At 51.0% G+C, this 23,098-nt stretch overlaps 2 protein-coding genes across 2 annotated transcripts; one reads left to right on the forward strand and one right to left on the reverse strand.

The window, feature by feature from the left end:
- The first annotated feature begins 3,299 nt into the window (after positions 1-3,299).
- LOC148832286 (N-acyl-aromatic-L-amino acid amidohydrolase (carboxylate-forming) A-like) lies at positions 3,300-12,604 on the forward strand. Its single transcript, XM_088919505.1, has 8 exons — positions 3,300-3,483; positions 4,603-4,668; positions 5,631-5,880; positions 7,192-7,387; positions 8,550-8,643; positions 9,254-9,361; positions 10,827-10,939; positions 11,862-12,604. The coding sequence occupies exons 3-8, from the start codon at positions 5,645-5,647 to the stop codon at positions 12,060-12,062; spliced, it is 948 nt and encodes a 315-aa protein (XP_088775631.1). The 5' UTR covers positions 3,300-3,483; positions 4,603-4,668; positions 5,631-5,644; the 3' UTR covers positions 12,063-12,604.
- Positions 12,605-12,696: 92 nt separating this feature from the next.
- LOC148832287 (claudin domain-containing protein 1-like) lies at positions 12,697-22,601 on the reverse strand. Its single transcript, XM_088919511.1, has 5 exons — positions 22,462-22,601; positions 18,051-18,846; positions 17,289-17,396; positions 16,608-16,745; positions 12,697-15,902 (listed from the first exon to the last, which is right to left on the reverse strand). The coding sequence occupies exons 2-5, from the start codon at positions 18,325-18,327 to the stop codon at positions 15,679-15,681; spliced, it is 747 nt and encodes a 248-aa protein (XP_088775637.1). The 5' UTR covers positions 18,328-18,846; positions 22,462-22,601; the 3' UTR covers positions 12,697-15,678.
- Positions 22,602-23,098: the final 497 nt, after the last annotated feature.

A 23,098-nucleotide genomic window follows, 5' to 3' on the forward strand; every position in this document is an offset into this window, starting at 1 on the left:
CATATTCAGGTTAGAACCACAATGAAACTAATCCGATCCAGACAATGAGAAATAGTCTTTTAGGAGCCTAGAATGACTAGACACTACAGTATATTAACACAGCATTAAGAGAGGTTAACAAAGACATGGTGTCTGATCGGACACTATTGTAGCATGTATACCGTGCCTTTTCAAACTTTTGATTTTTGATTTTTTGGCAGGCGAGCGGCTTAGCCACAAAACTGGAAAATTGAGCCAGATTTTGTTCTTGAGGAAACAAATGCTTTTCCTGCATTTCAAACGCATCCTAAAGCGCAGCAAATGTGTCGAAAAATGTCTCAGTGGTGTTGAAACCCTAACCCTACCTCAGGCTCCCTAGAACACGTCCCAAAAACCCTGCCTAAGTCACCCACGTTTAGAAAGCCACCCAAATGACTCCAAATTAGGCAGAAACATTTAAAACAACAGTTTTCAGCCTTAGACTGGACACTACTGTGAAAAACACCAACCCCCAAGGCACTACGTGAAACCCAGAGTCAGCACTTCACCCAAATAGAAGTGCACATTCTGCTCATCTGTCACTGGTTGATTGCAAAGCCCACCCAGGCTCTTAAGAAGGGACCACTAGTACCTTTCAGAGAAGCCTGCCCAGTTCCAAAAAAAGTCCTTCAAAGACCTTCAGTTCCTCTTCTCACATGGAAGATCTTTTAGGTCCCCTATTCCACTGCGAGAGCTGGAAGAGACGCATTCCTTACAAACTCCCAAATTCGCTTTCTCTTCTGTGCAAAATACACCTCTTTCCTCTCCTTCCCTGGAACCCCTGGCACACTCACCATGGCTAGTGTTCCTTTACCAGGAAGAAATCCGTCTTATTCCCACTTGCACAGTGGGACACCCAGTCAGGCCCACCCTTTCCTACACTGGAAGGAACACGTGAATCAGTAGGTCTTGGGCGAGACGGGGAACTTCACTCACTGGCACCCACTTTTCCCATTATAAGACACCAGTCTGTCACGCTGTAGAGAATCTGCGAATTCCAGGTAATCCAGAAATACAGGACATACTCTACCATTGGTCTCTCTACGGTCTGTGGAGGCATCTTACTTCACTAAAGCCACTCATCAAATCCTTCCAAGGCTTCCTAGTCTCTAACTTCAAGACTAGAACTGGACCTAGGGCTGCCAGCCGATAAAGCACAGGAGCGCAATGAACATTAAGTAAGTTAAACACATTGAAAGTAACTATTACTCCTAAACAATTTTGCAAATGATTACACTCTGGGTGGAAGTGACATTTCCCTACATTCTGCATACATGTCTAATTTCCCCTACATTTTCCCCCAAACAGCTTTTGTGTAGGCTTCCACAAACTCACATCCTTGACAGAACACCAAACCTCCATTCTTACCCCACAGTCAATGCAGGAATGCACTTAAAAATACCATAACTTACATCTGCACAAAATGAAACTGGTATTCTCCAAGCACAGGTCAAAATGCCATCATCATCATCATCATCCAAGACTCTCACCAGATCACCTTAATTAGACAAAGCCAAGACAAGCATGTAGCAATACCCTCCTCCATCACTAATCCATTTAACATACAAGCAGAAAGATCAGTCAGTTTCTCCCATTCAAACTTACTGATCAAACCCTCATCCTTCTTCCCTTCTATCCTCACCCAAAAACCCTCCTAACAACCTTGCAGACGTAAAACGAATATCAAACCCAGCTCCCCTCAGCAGAGTAACTAAACAGTACATATCTGACACTTTGATCCATAACTCTCCTGTAACACTTTTCTTGATACACATACACATGAGGAGTTGGACATTTGGGACCCTATGCAGTAGTCTCCCGGCACAGCAGGAGGGAGAGTTACACAGCGATGCTTACACAGGGGAGAGGAGAAGCAACCAAGCACATTTTATGTGATCCGAAGTCAAAGTCAAGTCAATCTCCAAGTCTGAGAACGATAGAGTACAAAGAGAGTCTGAGAACATGCAAAGCTCTTGTCAGGAAACCCCAATACTGACCACTGGAACCTACTGAAGTGTGCTTAAGTAGTCTGGTCCCAGGAGGTGTAGGAGAGAGAGGGAGCTGGAGATTGGTTAATTAGTTGTGTTTTGTTAAATTGGTCAGGATGGAGGAGCATCTTTGATTGCAGGACCCTGATCTCATGACACACACCTAACCACCATGGTCATTGCAATACTACCAAATAACAACAACAAAAAGCCATTATATTAACACATACCATGCAACACCACAAAAAAACCTTGCTCCCCTATACTTATCACTATTCTCTTTGAAAGACTCAATTTTCAGCACTGGGATTTACCCAGAATAATTCTGGTAGTAGCCATCCCCTTGTTCCTAAAACACTGCCTACCTTCCTCTCACCATGAGCTGCAAGAACTTAGAGACAGCTCCCTGCGCTCTGCACCTGCCTGCTGATATACTGACAGCTGCTACTCCTGGAACTGGAATGTCCAATTAAACACACGGCCAATCAGCTGAACCCTTTTCAGCCTGTGCAATTCCAGTCAGTCAATCAAGGCAGGTGTGTCCCACTTTTCTGCAGTGAAGGAAGAGGCTTTAACCATCACAACTACAGTACATTAACACTGCACTGAGAGAGAGGGGTTAATACAGTCCAGACACACTGACTGGACACTCCAGTACATTAACACTGCACTGAGAGAGAGGGGTTAATACAGTACAGACACACTGACTGGACACTCCAGTACATTAACACTGCACTGAGAGAGAGGGGTTAATACAGTACAGACACACTGACTGGACACTCCAGTACATTAACACTGCACTGAGAGAGAGGGGTTAATACAGTCCAGACACACTGACTGGACACTACAGTACATTAACACTGCACTGAGAGAGAGAGGGGTTAATACAGTACAGACACACTGACTGGACACTCCAGTACATTAACACTGCACTGAGAGAGAGGGGTTAATACAGTACAGACACACTGACTGGATACTCCAGTACATTAACACTGCACTGAGAGAGAGGGGTTAATACAGTAGAGACACACTGATTGGACACTCCAGTACATTAACACTGCACTGAGAGAGAGAGGGTAATACAGTCCAGACACAGAGAGCCAGCAGTAGAGAGAAGTGCTGAGTGAGCAGTACAGTAGTGCAGGAGGAAGGAGGGGGAGGAGTAAAAGAGCAATGCGCACAGCCATTCTGCCTGAGGAGGAGAGTGACAGCGTGCTGAGACCTGACATACAGCTGCCCCCGCAGCTGGTGAGAGATCAGGTGTGTGTGAGTGAGACCTCGTGACTGTGTTGTTTTGTAACACAGGGTGTGGCACTCAGCACTTGCTTGTGAAGGATTCCCCCCCTGCAAGCTGAAGGGAGTGGCACACAAACTCTTTGCACACCACAGCACCACAGAGACAGAGGAGAGAGGCTGAGAGGGAGGAGAGGAGAAGACAGGGCGGGACTGATATCGCTGCTGTGAGCCGAGGAGGAAGGTAAGATCAGTTCCAAACTCAGCCCCCACCCCCCCGCCCCGATCTCTGTCCTCTGCTCCTGCTCCGCACTGAACACTGAGATGATGTCTGCTCTCTCCTCATTGCTCTGTTCAGCTTTGAGGAGTATGAAACACTTTCTAGGCCCTGTGCTCCACAGTGTGCCCAGAGCTGTGTCAGTGCCTTGTGCTCCACAGTCATCAGAGCCGTGTCAGTGCTCTGTGCCCCACAGTGTGCCCAGAGCTGTGTCAGTGCCCTGTGCTCCACAGTGTGCCCGGAGCTGTCAGTGCCCTGTGCTCCACAGTGTGCCCGGAGCTGTCAGTGCCCTGTGCTCCACAGTCATCAGAGCTGTGTCGGTGCTCTGTCCTCTACTGTGAAAATAGGATTGTGTTTTCTGTATTATATTGTAGCTGTCTTATATCCACCTGCACTTGAGGCCACAACCCCACTCCACCTGCCTGCTTTGAGCTACAAAGGAGCGATGTGCCTTTAAGAGGCCTGTGGGTGGAATAAAGGGGAGGGGCCTGTGCTCCGCCCCCCAGGGCCAGTTGATTAGTTCTCCTGCAGAGCTCCGAGCAGACAGATCGAGTGTGTAGTGTTGCTCTCCCTTGTGTGGTGTCTCTCGCTTCAGACCCTTGCTGTTGTTAGAGTGGCTTTGTCGTCCTTTCAGCTGGTTTTGCTGAGCCGGACGTTGATGGCCACTAATGAAACAGGTGCTTGTTTTAAATGCAAGACTTGTCTTTTGGGTGTTGTGCTTCTCAAATGAGGCTAGTCACAAGTCCAGCTCTCAATCTGAGACCCGCTCGCTCTGCCAGAGCTAGGGCTGCACACATTCTCTCCCTCTCCTCATTTCCTTCTGTTCTGTGTGCTGCAGGTGAACTATTGCCCAGCTCGCTGACCTTTTGCAAAACAAGCCCTTCTAAATAGCGTCCCAATTCTAATCGAGTGTGGGGTGTTAGAATTTAACAGCCACTGTCCTGCTCAACACGTCTGCAGGCGTGACAGACGATGCCCTATTGCCCCCAGACAGTCAAGGCCAAAGTCCACTGGGCGTTCTGACACTGGGGCTCCTGGATTAGTGAGTTATGCTTGTTGGCACAACCCTGTCTGCTCTGCGCGCAGGTACGTGCAAGAGGACTGAGAGAGCAGCAGAGGGAGAAGAGATCTCCCCACGGCCAGTGTGGAAAGGTAAGACTCTCAGCGCCCACGGCAGAGAGAAAGAGAGAGAGACTCCTCTTCACTTCATTTAGTGTTTGACTTCTGTTCTCTTCTTTGGGCAACATGCACAGAGAACATGCACACAAATGTGATCCAGATTCATTTGTTCAGGGTTTAGAACGGTTTTGCCTTTCAGCTTGGTTTTGGTACGGTTCTGTGCTAGAGGCCAGTGTGACAGCAGCTCATCTAATTTCTGTATCAAACTGCTTACTGCTGAGTAGACCACACTTCCCTTTGCCCAGCAAGACTCCTCCAGGCCAGCTGACAGGTACCCGGGAGAGAAGCCCTGGGGTCTCTTCCCAGTGGTCCGTACTCTGCGGGGATCCTCACCTCCATTGGCTCCTCTTGATCTCCAGGATGAGTCCATCGCCGAGCTCTTCCAGCTAAATTTGCACGCAATCACTCTGAACTCCCCAGTCTTACTAAGATTACTCTATGAGACTATTAGAAGTAATACTTCTAACTGATTTTTGTGCAATATATGCTGGGGATTTGTGCAATATAGTTATAATGTGCAATACATCTTTTTGTGTACTGTACATTCTGGTTTGTTTTGTATCTTCTGTACTGTGAACAATTCTGTATACTCCATTTTCTTTCCTTTTTACTGCACTTCTCACTAACTGTACTTACTGTATTGTATTGTGTATTATTGTATCATTTTGTTACACTGTGCTGTGTTGACTGCCTCAGGCTGCTGTTGCACTGCTATTTCTCTCATGGGATTAATAAAGTATCTATCTAGAGTCACAGTATTTGTTCCAATTTCTGTGGCAGCTTGATTATTTTGGGGTGGCACTGTACGTCCCTTGGATTTTCATTTGCAGTCTGTGGAAAATGGATCAATTAGCTACTCACACCCAGAAGGCCTTGCTTGTGTCCGGTCTTGGCTCTGACGGCTGTTCATCTCTCTGCTTCTCTGCATCTCCCAGAGTCCCCTGTTGCCATGGAAACTGACTCCTCCCCCCCCCTCCAGCTTCCCCGGCTCTCCTCGGTGGTAGTGTCCGGGGGTACCCACGGCAACGAGCTTAGTGGGGTGTACCTGGTGCGGGATGGCGCCCCCCTCCTGCAGCGGCCCTCTTTCACAGCCCGGACTGTCCTGGCGAACCCCCGAGCTGTGGAGCGCTGTTCCCGCTACGTGGACGTAGACCTCAACCGCTGCTTCACCAGCGCCACCCTCAGGTCAGAGCTGCTACTGCACTCCCGCTGCTGTCTCCTCTCCCTCGCGTACCGCACACTGTGTCACTTTCCACTGTGTCTCCTCTCTCTCACGCTGGAGTTTAAATTCACATCTTAAAGCACTGAGTATATGTCCAGATCTGCCAGTGTCTGCACAGCCAAAATTTACACGGACACAAAAATCCAGTGATCAATATCAGAACACATCAGTAGCACTTACCCATCCCAGTGAGCACAGGACTTTCTAGAGCTTCCTTGGTAATGGGTAGACAGGCCTGGCACCACAAAGCCCTGCTGAGCCAAGAGCTGAGCCCAAAACAGAGCCCCCTGAGCCAGCTGGTCCTGAGGCTCACTGACCTGAGCCACACTGACACTAACCAGCCTCAGGACAGCACTGCTAGAGCACCACAACTCGGACTCAAACAGCAATATCTCACACACTGGGACACACACACAAACAGACACAATATAAACTGGAATGCTACAGAACCCTAAACAGACAATACACACTAGCTGAATATTTGACCAAGATAGGAAACAGCAAAAAGAAACAGACCCTGAGGAAGTACAGGCTCAGTGACCACAGCCTGGCCATAGAAACTGGACACGGGCAGACCTGGCTGCCCAGAGAGGACAGGCTGTGCTCCCACTGCCAGCGGGGAGAAACAGAGACAGAGGTGCACTTTCTACTGTGCTGTGACAGATACTCTGGGATTAGAGAAACATTCTTCCCTAAATTCAGAAATCTAGTCCCAGAGTTCCCACACCTGCCAGAACCACAACAGGTCCCAATCCTACTGGGAGAGGGAGGAGGGAACTCAGCTGAACTGGCAGCCCAGTATGTGATCTCCTGTCACAGCCTGAGGAACAGTGAGTCTGTCTCCCGATAATGCTCCATCTGTCTAAGTATATGTAAATATTTTATGACATGTGTCTGTTGTAAATGTCTGTAGATTTTATTTTACTTTTATTCTATGTTTTGTGACTTGTTAATTTTATTATTTTTATTTGCTTTGGCAACACTGCTTGTACCCATCGGTCATGCTAATAAAGCTCCTAATAAAGCACAAGAGGCAGCTCTCTCTTGTGGTTCTGATTTGTCCAGCACTGCTCTGGGTCGGGCCTCCCTGTTCTGGTGGGGGAAGTGAGACAGTGTTTGGAGCAAAGTGCATTTCTGTTTCTGTGTCACTGGATCAACAATGCCCAGGCAGCTGCCTGTTAAAGTGCTACTAAATCCAAAAGTCTTTGAGTTAATATTCTGCAGCGAATCGGTCAGTGTCAGTACAGTGTTCTCTCCTCTCTGTCTCTCCGCAGTGCCCCACTGACAAAAGACAGCCCCTATGAGGTGAAGAGAGCCCAGGAGCTCAATTCGAACCTGGGGCCTAAGGGTACCGCCCAGGCGGTGGATCTGCTTTGTGATCTCCACAACACCACAGCCAACATGGGTGTCTGCCTGATCGGTTACTCTGACAGCGACTGGCTCTCCCTGCAATTCTACAAGTACCTGCAGGCAAGAGCAGTAGATCACCTATAGGATTGGCAGCCCTGGTCCTTTTCCTCCTTTCCAGTTGAAATTATTCACCTGAATTTGTTTTAATTGCCTTAATAATATTTTTGTGATGTGAAATTATGATTGCATGAAGTCCTGTGTTTTTATTTAAATTAGTTCAGGTGGGGAGCTGCGTCAGCATGCGTAGGCTGCAAAGGAACAAGTAATAGATTTATTCCATGCTGAAAAAAAAGAAGAAAGAAAACACCTGAAGAAGGCTCCACGGCCGAAACGTGTTCTCTTTCTTCTTTTTTTTTTCAGCATGGAATAAATCTATTACTTGTTCCTTTTATTTATATTGTTTTCTACGGTCTTTTGGTATTTCACACAGGATATTTGCAGATCTTGTTGATGAGTGACAGGCTGGACAGGGAAGACTGTCGAGTCTCCCTGCTGCTCCAGCCCAACAGAACTGTGCACTGGTCCTCCATTGCTCTTGTATAACCCAGGGATTAAAGTTAAAAAACATGACAGTTAATACACATGTGACCTAAGGCTGGTGTGTCTGCAGGGTGTCCGGTCCTGCTCCTGCAGGGTCAGTGTGTCCGCAGGGTGTCCGGTCCTGGTCCTGCAGGGCCAGTGTGTCCGCAGGGTGTCCGGTCCTAGTCCTGCAGGGTCAGTGTGTCTGCAGGGTGTCCGGTCCTGGTCCTGCAGGGTCAGTGTGTCTGCAGGGTGTCCAGTCCTGCTCCTGCAGGGTCAGTGTGTCTGCAGGGCGTCCAGTCCTGGTCCTGCAGGGTCAATGTGTCTGCAGGGCGTCCAGTCCTGGTCCTGCAGGGTCAGTGTGTGTCTGCAGGGTGTCCAGTCCTGGTCCTGCAGGGTCAGTGTGTCTGCAGGGTGTCCGGTCCTGGTCCTGCAGGGTCAGTGTGTCTGCAGGGTGTCCAGTCCTGGTCCTGCAGGGTCAGTGTGTGTCTGCAGGGTGTCCGGTCCTGGTCCTGCAGGGTCAGTGTGTCTGCAGGGTGTCCAGTCCTGGTCGTGCAGGGTCAGTGTGTCCAGCCCTGGTCCTGCAGGGTCAGTGTGTCTGCAGGTTTCCCACCCAGTATCCCAGATTGGAATGTACAGATATACTAAAATGTAAGACCATACATCCAAGATTTTCACTCCTTTCTCTCTCTGTCTCACACAGATGAAGATGTCACATGTCCCAGTCCGATTTCTAATCTTCAACCTCCCTCCCTCTGAATCCTACTCCCTGGAGTCTGTGGGGAAGCATGGCTTTGGTACATTCTGGGGACCTCAAATTGACAATCTCTTTCTTCCACGTCTCCCTCTCAATACGTTCATTTCTTTCTATTTATTCAGTGCAGTGTTAATGTCCTGTAGTGTCCAGTCAGTGTGTCTGTACTGTATTAACCCCTCTCTCTCAGTGCAGTGTTCATGTACTGGAGTGTCCAGTCAGTGTGTTTGTACTGTATTAACCCCTCTCTCTCAGTGCAGTGTTCATGTACTGGAGTGTCCAGTCAGTGTGTCTGTACTGTATTAACCCCTCTCTCTCAGTGCAGTGTTAATGTACTGTAGTGTCCAGTCAGTGTCTGTACTGTATTAACCCCTCTCTCTCAGTGCAGTGTTAATGTACTGTAGTGTCCAGTCAGTGTGTCTGGACTGTATTAACCCCTCTCTCTCAGTGCAGTGTTAATGTACTGGAGTGTCCAGTCAGTGTGTCTGGACTGTATTAACCCCTCTCTCTCAGTGCAGTGTTCATGTACTGGAGTGTCCAGTCAGTGTGTCTGTACTGTATTTACCCCTCTCTCTCAGTGCAGTGTTAATGTACTGTAGTGTCCAGTCAGTGTGTCTGTACTGTATTAACCCCTCTTTCTTCCCCTCTTTCAGCGATAGAAGTAGGGCCCCAACCCCAAGGAGTGCTCAGGGCTGACATCTTCATTCAGATGAAAGAGGGGATCACTCACCTGCTAGACTTCATTGAACTCTTCAACACAGGTGAGAGAGAGAGGAGGTGACACTGTTCAGGTGCCAAGCAAACGTGCTCACTGACTGTAGTGTCCCCTTGACAACCAGGCATCCTTTACTGTACAGAAAAGACTCTGCTGACCAGTATAGTGTCTAGCGGTGGCAGGAATTGTGTCTTCCTGCTGTGTCTCCAGTTGGTCTCCTTGAGTTTTCATGGGGATGCCTTGTGGAGCTCCACACAGATCTGCCACTTTTGGGGTGTGCAGTACACACCTGAGCCAGGCTGCCCTGCGCCTTGTTAGTGACGGGATCAGGAGAAACGTCCACATGTGCCCACAGCTCAGGGAGAGAGGTCTGGCCCCTTGCTCTTAGTGACCGGATCAGGACATTGATCCAGACTGACTAACCACTCTGAGAGTGGCACTCGGGGTCACGTTACTGGCCCCTGCGCACCTATTCACTGACCACTGAGCCCCTGGCCAGTTCACTAACTCTCCAATGACCTGGTCCAATGACCTGGCCAGAGTGCCACTGACCAGGTCACCAGGGGCTTAGAGAACTGACCAGAGAGTTACTGACCAGGTCACCGGGGGGCTCTGACCCCCCGGTGACCTGGTCAGTGGCTCTCTGGTCTGGTGACCTGGTCAGTGGCTCTCTGGTCAGTTCAGTCCTGTGACCCCAGGCTGAGGAAGCTGTGTGAGCAGACAGCGTGGCTGGTGCCTGGGTCTCACCTCAGTCCAGCACCGTGTCCAGGCACACTCGGGTCTGAGGGTGGGAGTCGGCTTCCTGTACTCTACACCCCACGTTGGGACTCAACCTGATCATCAACCAAAAACATTTTCAGCCCATGATGTGGATTTCAAGACAAAAATCAATATGATTCCTACAGGTATGAGGGACTCTTTTGTAAACCGGTCGAGATAATCAGAGACTGTGCACACATACTGTTAGAACTGGAAACTGGGAAAAATTAAATCGGGGAATATGGAGTGAAGCAGGGCAGTGTAGCGGGAGAAGAAAAGCTGGGAGAGAGGAGGAGAGAGGGGCAGGAGCAGGGAACAGACATAGTGGCCAATCAGGAGGTGTGAAGTCAGGAGAGGTGTAGAGAGGTGTGAAATGAAACCATCAATGAATAGAGAGAATTTAGAAGAAAATGAGTCCTTCATTGAGAGAAGGGGAAAGGTGTGATCCTAGCTGCAGGATAATTTTAGTCTCTGTAGTCTTTCCAATGTGGGAGTTAGGAAAACCATCTTTGAGAACACAGACGGAGAGATTAATGTATGCTAGTTACATACATTACAGCTGTTTCGGAATTGAGTACACATGCCAATCAAGCACACTACTGTATTCAAGTTTGAGACCTTGTGTATTGCAAAATTGATCTGAAATTCATTTGTGTTGGGGAAGATGCTTCTTTCTCCTTCAGTCATTCCAACACTAAAACAGAAGAAAGTACATCCTGCTGGGCCCTAACGCAGCCCCCCTGCTCTCCCAGGCACAGTGTTCCCCAGCTGTGAGGTGGACATGTACAGGAGTGTGGGCAACATCGATTATCCCCGAGATCCCAGGACCCAGCACATAGCTGCGGCCGTGCACCCCGACAGACAGGTGAGCCTCATTTCTGCACAGAGACGGGTCAGTCGGGGGCACTGTTGTAACAGAGCTCACTCCCGCACTGTGACTGGTCAGTCGGGGGCACTATTGTGACGGAGCTCGCCCCCGCTCTGTGACTGGTCAGTCGGGGGCACTATTGTGACGGAGCTCGCCCCCGCTCTGTGACTGGTCAGTCGGGGGCACTATTGTGACGGAGCTCGCCCCCGCTCTGTGACTGGTCAGTCGGGGGCACTATTGTAACAGAGCTCACTCCCGCACTGTGACTGGTCAGTCGGGGGCACTATTGTAACAGAGCTCACTCCCGCACTGTGACTGGTCAGTCGGGGGCACTATTGTGACGGAGCTCGCCCCTGCTCTGTGACTGGTCAGTCGGGGGCACTATTGTAACAGAGCTCACTCCCGCACTGTGACTGGTCAGTCGGGGGCACTATTGTGACGGAGCTCGCCCCTGCTCTGTGACTGGTCAGTCGGGGGCACTATTGTAACAGAGCTCACTCCCGCACTGTGACTGGTCAGTCGGGGGCACTATTGTGACGGAGCTCGCCCCTGCTCTGTGACTGGTCAGTCGGGGGCACTATTGTAACAGAGCTCACTCCCGCACTGTGACTGGTCAGTCGGGGGCACTATTGTGACGGAGCTCGTTCCTGCACTGACAGGTGTCAGGTTCACTATAACAGAGCTGACTCCACAGTGACAGGTGTTCAGGATATTATTTTCTCAGAGCTCACTCTTTCGCACCGACAGGCTCCCATTTCACTCAGTTCCTTGTTTGGAACAAGTCGAGCAAATGCATTTGAAATTTGACAGAATCACATTCTGCTGCTTCTGGCTCCCATGAGAGAGGACACCAGTTTCCTCGAGATGTCCAAAGAAGCCTGACCTTGTCCTCTGATCTTTGACCCTTCTGCCCCCTCAGGACCGTGACTTTTCCCTGCTGAGCCCGGGGGATGCCCTGTTCCTGTCCTTCAGTGGTGAGACTCTGCCGTATACTGGGGAGAGAGCCCTGTACCCCTACTTCATCAACGAGGGGGCGTACTACGAGAAGGGAATCGCCCTGTCCCTGGCGGAGAGGTACACTGTGCAGGTGCCTTCCATCATGGCTCAGAGCGAGGGATAAGAAGCTACCTATAGCTGCAATAAAGCCACTCCACCACAAACCTGGTGTCAGGTGTGTGCTTTCTGTGTGGTCATGCAGGTCTTTGCTCTCATACTGCTCTTAGAAGACAGTGCGATGCTGTCTCACAGTACTGTGGAGTCAAAGTCCTCATCACATACAGCAGCACCCACCAACAACTGAGTTCTTCAGCACAGTCACTATTTGATGTCACTTAGAGCTAGATCATTCATATAATAATATAAGCAGTCCTAGTACAGACCCCTGTGGTACTCCACTAATTACATCATATATTTAATTAAGATGAGCAGTAGTGCCAGTACAGAACACTGCAATACTCTACTAATGGCATCACTCAGAGAATTATACTAGAAGTCCTGGTACAGACCCCTGTGGTACTCCACTAATTACATCACTGATATAATTAAGAAGAACTGTGGTCCTGGTACTGATCCCTATAGTACCCCACAGATTTAAATCAGTGATGTCATTAAGAAAAATAGCAGTCTTAGTACAGATCTAGTACTGTGATGCACCACACTGGTTATTTGAGGGTTGACTCCCAGCCCATTTCCAAGCTTAAAATGAATTTGCAATTCTAGACTAGTTTAAACATGATTTAATCAAATGAAACAGGTTTTTGAATTTGTGTTTTTATTGAGTTGCAGTACCAAACACATTCATTTTTGATGAAACATAATCATGTTTTTTTACAGACTTCAGTTTTCACAGTGACAACCATGTGTTAGAAAAACAGTTGTATGCACCCACAGGATAAAAGAATAAAAGTGGCTTTCCATTATCTTGACAATCATTTATAAACCAATATTCTCACCATCATAATCCCAAAGACTTGGAACACGTTTGTAGTGAGCATCTTTAATAATCAACACAGGTTGTCGCACCTCCTTCCTTCTTGGAGAGACACTGAGATACACAAACAGAAACTAAAGAGCAAAGCAGATGATACATTACAATATATTCAGTGGTTTCTAAGAAGACAGACCTTTAAAATTGTCCATGATTCACGCTATAGTGATAGATGGGGTTACACTGTTTTTTGCAATTGACAGAAAGACATAGGTCCTTGTGACTTGCAGTCCTGAAGCAGCCCTTCCGGAATAATGCCCATTGGGGAGTCATTAATGCCCAAACAGGCTCTCTGCACTGCTTGTGTAGGTATGACCCCTCCTCCACTGCTGTCCCACATCCATTTCTCCACTTGGAATAAGGGCGAATGGCTGTGTGAGGTAGGCCATTGCTCCCGAAGCCGAGGACGCAAGTGAAAACTACGGTGAAGTGCATTTAAAACGGAGGACAGGGCCAGGCTCCTCTTTACACAAAGGGTGGTGGGAGCGTGGAACAAGCTGCCCATCCTGTTGCTGTTGAAGCTGATACCCTGGCTTGTGGTCTAATGTCTCGAGTATAAGGCTGCCCAGGGCTCCTAATAATTATAATTACTTGCATTTATAAAGCAGGTTACATCCTAAATACATACTGTACATGAAATGAAGTCCCAGTGCACACAGATCAGGGGGAGAAACTGATGCCCCAGGTTAATGAAGCATGATCTTCAAGGAGGTCGGATTATTCAAGCCCGGAGTGGAGTTTAGCCACAACAAAGCTGGAGGTCCTGTTGAGCTGTACGCTGATTGTCATCATAACTATGTGCCAACAGGAGTCAGGACAGAACGCCAAAATGACTTTGGCTTGTGTGGCACAATATGGGATGTAAAGATGGACAGGAATTGAACAAAATTGAATCGGCCTTGAGAATGAACCTGGATTTACTTATTCCCTGAACAGAGAGCAGGACTTTACAGAAGTTTGAAAACAATGGGAGACATCCCACATTAGTACTAGCTCAGTGAAATGGTGGTGAAGCAATAGATAACAAGGACTCAGCCTACCTGAATCCCACAAGAGTCTTCTAGGAGCTTGCAAATGTTTGACCCAAACTGTACTAACTACAGTTATTAAATGAAAATTCTTTGCTGCCCTGGATTCTAGAGGCTCGTGGAAATGAATTATTGATTACTGAAGTATCACACACTCAATCAATCCAGTAGGACGAATCATGAGTTCAGGCAGGAATTCCAGCTGCACAGCCACATATTAAAGCACTCTCACTTAGCTACTTAACCTGGACTGACGCCCTGGAATACTGCTGAAACACTGAGACACAGGGAGATCACTGCACACTAATCAAACAACTCACAACACCCTAGGAAGGGCAGGGCAGAGACAGAGAAACTCGCCACCCCAGAGAGGGGCAGGGCAGAGACAGAGAGACCCGCCACCCCCGAGAGGGGCAGGGCAGAGACACAGACTCGCCGCCCCAGAGAGGGGCAGGACAGAGACACAGACTCGCCACCCCAGAGAGGGGCAGGGCAGAGACACAGACTCGCCACCCCAGAGAGGGGCAGGACAGAGACACAGACTCGCCGCCCCCGAGAGGGGCAGGACAGAGACACAGACTCGACGCCCCAGAGAGGGGCAGGGCATAGACACAGACTCGCCGCCCCCGAGAGGGGCAGGATAGAGACACAGACTCGCCGCCCCAGAGAGGGGCAGGGCAGAGACACAGACTCACCGCCCCCGAGAGGGGCAGGACAGAGACAGAGACTCGCCGCCCCAGAGAGGGGCAGGGCAGAGACAGAGAGACTCGCCACCCCCGAGAGGGGCAGGGCAGAGACACAGACTCGCCGCCCCCGAGAGGGGCAGGGCAGAGACACAGACTCACCGCTCCAGAGAGGGGCAGGGCAGAGACACAGACTCGCCGCCCCCGAGAGGGGCAGGACAGAGACACAGACTCGCCGCCCCCGAGAGGGGCAGGGCAGAGACACAGACTCGCCGCCCCCGAGAGGGGCAGGACAGAGACACAGACTCGCCGCCCCCGAGAGGGGCAGGACAGAGACACAGACTCGCCACCCCCGAGAGGGGCAGGACAGAGACACAGACTCGCCGCCCCAGAGAGGGGCAGGACAGAGACACAGACTCGCCACCCCAGAGAGGGGCAGGACAGAGACACAGACTCGCCGCCCCCGAGAGGGGCAGGACAGAGACACAGACTCGCCGCCCCCGAGAGGGGCAGGACAGAGACGCAGAGACTTGTCATCCCCAAGAGGGGTGGGGCAGTGACGGAGACAGGCCTCCCACAAGGGAGGCAGGGCAGAGACAAGCACAGACACACACACAGACGGGCACTTTCTCAGTGTTCAGGAGATTCCCAGGGTCATTACAGGAGTGTCTAACACACCACTATGGAAAGAAATCAGGGGGTCCACTGAGCAATCAGATGCAGATCAAACAAAATCTAAAATCTAAAAAAAAAAACACAGCACTGGGAAGCAAATATTATCAACAATGACAAAAAAAAGATAAAATATTTAGTATTTAGTGGCAAAAAATCTTAAAAAAAAACCTTCATATAAAATGTGGACAGTCTAAAGCAAAACACCCCAACAAAACAATAAATAAAAGCCTGAAGAAGCACAATGCACACAGGTTTGAAACACAGGGGAGTGAGATTAGTGAGATAACTTCCAGAGGGGCTCGTACGTTCACCCAGAGGACAGAGCGGACGTCGTGGGCCTCTCTCCGGCGCGCCGGGCTGCTCTCAGGCCACCCTGTAGGCCCTCATGCGGGAGTACTCCAGCCGGTTCGTGCGGGCCGCCCAGATCAGGAGCGCCGCTGCCATCATCTGGAGAGGAGCCGCCACTGCGGCCAGACACAGAGACCAGCCCACAGAGCCCTCCACCCCGTCCGGCAGCCCCGACAGTGACCTGTGGAGCAGCTGGACACCCACCACATAGCAGCACACACTGCCCAGGGTACAGACACCTAGGGGTCAGAGAGAGAATAGAGCACACTGCATGACTGGACACTCCAGGACATCAACACTGCACTGAGAGAGAGGGGTTAATACAGTACAGACACACTGACTGGACACTCCAGTACATGAACACTGCACTGAGAGAGAGGGGTTAATACAGTACAGACACACTGACTGGACATTACAGGACATTAACACTGCACTGAGAGAGGGGTTAATACAGTACAGACACACTGACTGGACACTCCAGGACATTAACACTGCACTGAGAGAGAGGGGTTAATACAGTACAGACACACTGACTGGACACTCCAGTACATGAACACTGCACTGAGAGAGAGGGGTTAATACAGTACAGACACACTGACTGGACAGTGCACATTTTTTCCAAGATAAGAAATTAGTTTAAAGATTCCAATACCTAAACGACCCTACAGCTGGTACAGGGTGGAGTGGACCATAGTGCTGTGCAGTGGAAGTTTGATTGAGACCACTGTGAAGCCTGGTGTGGATCAGACTGCTGTGCAGTGGGAGTGTGTTTGAGCTCAATGTAAAACCTGGAGCGGATCAGAGTGCTGTGAAGTGGGAGTGTTTGAAGGCACTGTAAAGCCAGGAATGGATCAGACTGCTGTGCAGAGGGGAGTGGGGAGTGCTATCTTGGTGCTGAAGATGGGGGAAGAGAGTACGAGCAAGAAACAGAGAGAAAGCCTTACCAGCCAGCAGGTGCAGGACCCCAGTGCCCAGAGTGGGGTAGAGGCTGTGACAGGCACAGGCACACACCCCGATCAGCCCCCCAAACAGCACCAGCCCCAGACTGACCAGGGGGAGCAGGAACTGACAGCGCCACAGATCTGCCACACAGAGACAGAGCAGAGTTAATCCAGGCACTGCTGTCCGTTGACAGCACACACACACAGATCGAGAGTCTTGACTGCTGTCAATCGACAGCGCACACACACAGATCAAGTCCTGACTGCTGTAAATCAACAGCGCACACACACACACAGATCAAATCCTGACTGCTGTCAATCGACAGCACACACACACAGATCGAGAGTCCTGATACTGTTGTCCGTTGACAGCACACACACAGATTGAGAGAGTCCAGACTGTCCCCATCAATTATAAAAAAAAGACAGATACAGATACTACTGTCCACATTACCATCCAACTGACACGGACTCTGTGTCCATTAATTAATCAATCAGTCTGACACGGACTCTGTGTCCATTAATTAATCAGTCTGACACAGACTCTGTGTCCATTAATTAATCAATCAGTCTGACACAGACTCTGTGTCCATTAATTAATCAATCAGTCTGACACAGACTCTGTGTCCATTAATTGATCATCCAGACCGACACAGGCAGGCGCGCAGACACACTGTCACTCACAGGTGCGCAGCAGGTCCTCTCCGCTGTTGTGATTGCCCGGCTCACTGTATTTTGGAGTGAAGAGGTTGACCAGAGAGAAGCTGACACATTTAGTCACCATCTTCGGGTCTGGACAGGAGGAGACAGAGAGGGAGGGAGGATCAGAAACCAGACTGCCATCGTTCCTTCAGTGCTGACCCATGACACCAGCTCTACGATGTGCAGCAACCTGTGCTGGGCTTGCTGGCCCTAACCTAAACCCAGCTGCATGGCATCAGTAACCCAGACCAGCCCAGCACGGCCCCAGTGTACCACCCCTCCCTGGCGCTGTATCCCTGAGAAGGTCTGCTGGCATCAGTCTACACAAGACAGGTCACAAACAAGAGGCCATGCAGCCCATCTGGCCCCTGGAGTAGTAAGTAGTTAATTCAGCTGCGGATCTCCCCCAGCTCTTTCTTGAAAGATATCAGGATATCGTCTCGGAGAAAATGCCTGGGCAGCTTGTTCCACTCTCCCACCACCCTTTGTGTAAAAGAAGTGCCTCCTGTTCTCGGTTGTAGCTGCACTTTCACGTTGGTCGCGCTTGTGCACTTCGCAAGCTGCCCAGCCACGCTGTTGGAGCCGATACCCTGGCTTCCCTCATGAAAACAGACGGACGAGACCGTAGATCGACTGACTGCTAAGGGCCCAACAGGCCACACGGGCGAAATGGCCTCCTCTCGTTCGTGACCCGTCTTGTGCCGCCATGTCGAGCTCTATCTATCGCCCCCCCCGCCCACACACCTGGCGCCTTGTACCAGTGCGCCTCGCCGTGCACCACGATGCACCTCCTCCACAGTCCCAGGGTGCCGTTCAGCCGGAAGAGCGTGTCGCTGTAGGCCTTCTCGTCGGCGTCGTCCGACACGAACTCCTCGTGCAGCTCCGAGGCGTTGCCCTCTGCTGGCGGGCTGCGGTACTCGTACCAGTTGTCGGTGCCCAGCGCCACGCACAGGTACACGGCCGACAGCAGGCTGAGCAGGCTGCCGATCACCAGCGCCGTGGCGAAGCGGTTGTCCACCATCCTGGGCTGCGGACAGGAGAGTCCTGGAGCGTCGAGCTCTTCCTGCTGCTGCCCTGTGCCTGCACTACACCAGCGGACCGGTGAGGGAAATCGTCCTTATTTCAGATTTCACTCATATACCCACACTCTCCCTCGCAGCCTCCTGTAGGGATGAAACTTCCGACGGCTTTCTCGGTGCAGACGGATCTTACTTCCGGGAGGTTCAGGACCTGTGGTTCTCTCCAGCCTCTGACCAGGAAGCCGAGCTGGGCTGGAGCCCGTGCTCTCAAGGGGTTCGATCCTCGAGTCAGAGCCGAAACAGCCCCGAGGAAAGCCGGACGATGATCTGAAACGCAGGCGACGCTGTTTCAGAGCTAAAAGGAGGGAGTGAGAAGCAGCAGACTGGTGAGGTCTGGGTCTGGGTCTGGATCTCTGAGCAGGACGTTTTCCCGGGCTTCCCGGATCAAACCCCCGTCTGCACTTCCTTCACGAGCCGGATGGGAATCTGCTGGCTCTTCCCATGCTGTTCAGCTTCCGAGCCTGAAAGAAAAAGAGAAGATTGAAAGAATAAAAATAAATCCCCCACCAAAAAATGTTCTCCCATACGCCACAAGAACACACCCCTGTACCCCACAGGATAGAACACACTCCTGTACCCCACAGGACAGAACACACCCCTGTACCCCACAGGACAGAGCCACAGGAACACACTCCTGTACCCCCCAGGACAGAACACACCCCTGTACCCCACAGGACAGAGCCACAGGAACACACCCCTGTACCCCCCAGGACAGAACACACCCCTGTACCCCACAGGACAGAGCCACAGGAACATACCCCTGTACCCCCCAGGACAGAACACACTCCTGTACCCCACAGGATAGAGCCACAGGAACACACCCCTGTACCCCCCAGGACAGAACACACCCCTGTACCCCACAGGACAGAGCCACAGGAACACACCCCTGTACCCCACAGGACAGAGCCACAGGAACATACCCCTGTACCCCCCAGGACAGAACACACTCCTGTACCCCACAGGATAGAGCCACAGGAACACACCCCTGTACCCCACAGGACAGAACACACTCCTGTACCCCACAGGACAGAGCCACAGGAACACACCCCTGTACCCCACAGGACAGAGCCACAGGAACACACCCCTGTACCCCCCAGGACAGAACACACCCCTGTACCCCAAAGGACAGAGCCACAGGAACACACCCCTGTACCCCACAGGACAGAGCCACAGGAACATATCCCTGTACCCCCCAGGACAGAACACACTCCTGTACCCCACAGGATAGAGCCACAGGAACACACCCCTGTACCCCCCAGGACAGAACACACTCCTGTACCCCACAGGATAGAGCCACAGGAACACACCCCTGTACCCCACAGGACAGAACACACTCCTGTACCCCACAGGACAGAGCCACAGGAACACACCCCTGTACCCCACAGGACAGAGCCACAGGAACACACCCCTGTACCCCCCAGGACAGAACACACCCCTGTACCCCAAAGGACAGAGCCACAGGAACACATCCCTGTACCCCACAGGACAGAACACACCCCTGTACCCCACAGGACAGAGCCACAGGAACACACCCCTGTACCCCCCAGGACAGAACACACCCCTGTACCCCACAGGACAGAGCCACAGGAACACACCCCTGTACCCCACAGGACAGAGCCACAGACTGTCCCCCTAAACCACAGAGCTTTCTACAAGCAGGGGTACAAGTGACAGAAATGAGGTTTCTTTGCAGGATTGCAGGGTGAGGAGTTCTGACATCCAGGGGTATAGGGCAGCAAGGCGGGGTGCTCTGGGCACCTGCTGGGGAGAGATCAGAAGGCCAGCCCAGGACCTCTCTCTGACTGGACTGGACTGGGAATAGGGAGCAGGAGGCAGTAGCCAAGGAAACAGAACTGATCTCGAGCTGAGGAACAAGCAGAGGTTAATCCCACACTGTGCAGTAAAAAGACAGGAGAAAAACCCCAACGTTTGGGCTGAGAAGCTTTCAGCAAATAAACTAACTTCGACCTGCCCCTCTCCAGCTCGTGCAGCGATGCCGCTCTCTTCTTGAACCTGATTCAGGTTGACTTCCGAATCTCCAGCCCAGGCATTTGTTTAGGCAAATTCCACACACGCAGAGCAGGGTGAGCAATCAGTGAGGCTCTCACCACTGTCTCTGGAGGGCTGACAGAGCTTTACTGCTCACACGGCAAGCGCGGGTGTCCCCTGCCGTCACAGAGCTCAACTGCAACACCCCGTCTCTTGTGGGGGTAGCACATTCCCCCAGTCCTGGTGGGGATGACACATTCCCCAGTCCTCCAGGGCAGAGGGACTGTGGGATTGTAGGAGGAAGACCTTGTGGCGTGTCCAACAGTGGGGGATGGGCAGAGGGGAGTTCCTGGGAGGAGGATTCCTCAGGTTTCAGAGCCAATAAATGGGTTCAATAAAGATGTACGGCAGGTCACAAATCAAAAGAGGTCATTTAGTAGTTAGTGCCTTATTCATTCCAGGATTAATCCAGCACTGGAAGGAAGACAGGAAATTGGCTTCCTAGCAGTCTGATCCGCTCCAGGATTTACACTGCTCTCAGACACACTCCCACTGCACAGCGGTCTGATCCGCTCCAGGGTTTACACTGCTCTCAGACACACTCCCACTGCACAGCGGTCTGATCCGCTCCAGGGTTTACACTGCTCTCAGACACACTCCCACTGCACAGCGGTCTGATCCGCTCCAGGGTTTACACTGCTCTTAGACACACTCCCACTGCACAGCGGTCTGATCCGCTCCAGGGTTTACACTGCTCTCAGACACACTCCCACTGCACAGCAATCTGATCCGCTCCAGGGTTTACACTGCTCTTAGACACACTCCCACTGCACAGCGGTCTGATCCGCTCCAGGGTTTACACTGCTCTCAGACACACTCCCACTGCACAGCAATCTGATCCGCTCCAGGGTTTACACTGCTCTTAGACACACTCCCACTGCACAGCGGTCTGATCCGCTCCAGGATTTACACTGCTCTCAGACACACTCCCACTGCACAGCGGTCTGATCCACTCCAGGCTTTACACTGCTCTCAGACACACTCCCACTACACAGCAGTCTGATCCGCTCCAGGATTTACACTGCTCTCAGACACACTCCCACTGCACAGCGGTCTGATCCGCTCCAGGCTTTACACTGCTCTCAGACACACTCCCACTCCCACCATCATAATGGTAACCCCTGTGCTGGCCAGCTGTCAGTGCATCTGTGAGAGTCTGGAGCTCAGACTGTTGGGGATTATCAATGTCACAGAATGCCCGATGGTTAGCTGCACTCACTCTCTTTAACCAATCAGCAAACAGGTCTCATCCAGCCGTTTCTTGAGAGAAACCAGGGTATCAGATTCAACAACATGGTAGGAGAGCTTGTTCCACACTCCCACCACACTTTGTGTACAGACATGCCTCCTGTTCTTGGTTGTACACAGACAGAGAGAGACGAACACACATCCTAAGCCTAGCCTCCTCTTAGAGAGAGAAATAACTACGGCGGTAACTGTGTGAACAGTAACCTGGGGAAGGTATTCTCTAGTACTGTGGATAGGCAAATACCGGCCTTTCTTACAGAGCACAGTGTCGTGAGTCATACAGTGTTATGAATAATAATAACAATAATAATAAAAAAATAATTCATACTACAGCGCGTAATGTCGTGGGGAACAGACAGCGATCTACAGTATCTATGTGTTCTATGATGGTCTGTACTGTAAATGTCTGTAAGTGCTGTTTTAACTTCATCAGCGTTAGCAACACTAAGTGATCAATCATGACTAACACAACCACGGGCTCCGCACCAGGGCAGCGCGGCCCCTCCGAGTATACCCCCGGCAGAGTCTCGGAGATGCCCCGGTGCTCAGGCAGCGCTGACTCGGCCAGACGGGGCGACGGGGTGAAAACGGCTGTTGCGCTCGGAGGCCGTCAGCTGTCCTGTCTCACCCAGACCCGACGCCGGCAGCGCTAATCGAGCAATCGGCGGCTCCCCCTGCCCCCTCCCGGTCGGACCCTCCTTCGGACCGCTCCCATTACCTCCTTTATTTATTAACAATACTCCACTAATTACAAAAAAAAACTGCTTTCACACCCCTACCTGACCATCTCCCTCGGCTGCTGAGTGGGTTTAAATCCTCGGGCGCCTCCCATTCCCGGCAGTGCGCAGAGCTGCTTCTGACGTCATTAGAGAGGGACGGGGGCTCTCGTGGGGAACTCTGGGAGATGTCGTTCTTCGGAAGTGGCAAACGTAACGTACACGAGCCAATATTGCAAGCATCTCAGAAATAACCAATGTTTAATTTTTTTATTACTTTTCTTTAGTCTTTATGACTATGTAAGCTTCACCTGACCACGAGGGGCCTTTTTAGGCAACTCGTTCATAGTCCTCAGAGGCGACAAAGTCATTCCAACGGATTTCATCAGGATGAACAGTGAAACACGAACCACAGAAAGACATTTAAAACTGAGAACAGGGGACACTTCTTTACTCAGTGGATTGTGGGATCCAAGGATATCATCCAGCCGTTCCTTGAAAAAAAGCCACTGTGTATCGGTTTCAACATGTCTGGACAGCTTGTTCCACACTCCTACAACTACTTGAGCAAAGTAGGGCAAAAATTGATGGTTAGACGTACATGCTCGCCTGCAGAAACTGTAGCCTGTTGCTGGAGAGTCAGGAGAAGCTGAGCAGCAATATTTTAGATTACCCCTTCCACCCAGCCAGTAAGGAATAC

Source organism: Atractosteus spatula, chromosome 6, assembly GCF_055471065.1.
Source record: "Atractosteus spatula isolate fAtrSpa1 chromosome 6, fAtrSpa1.hap1, whole genome shotgun sequence".
Lineage (NCBI taxonomy): Eukaryota > Metazoa > Chordata > Actinopteri > Semionotiformes > Lepisosteidae > Atractosteus > Atractosteus spatula.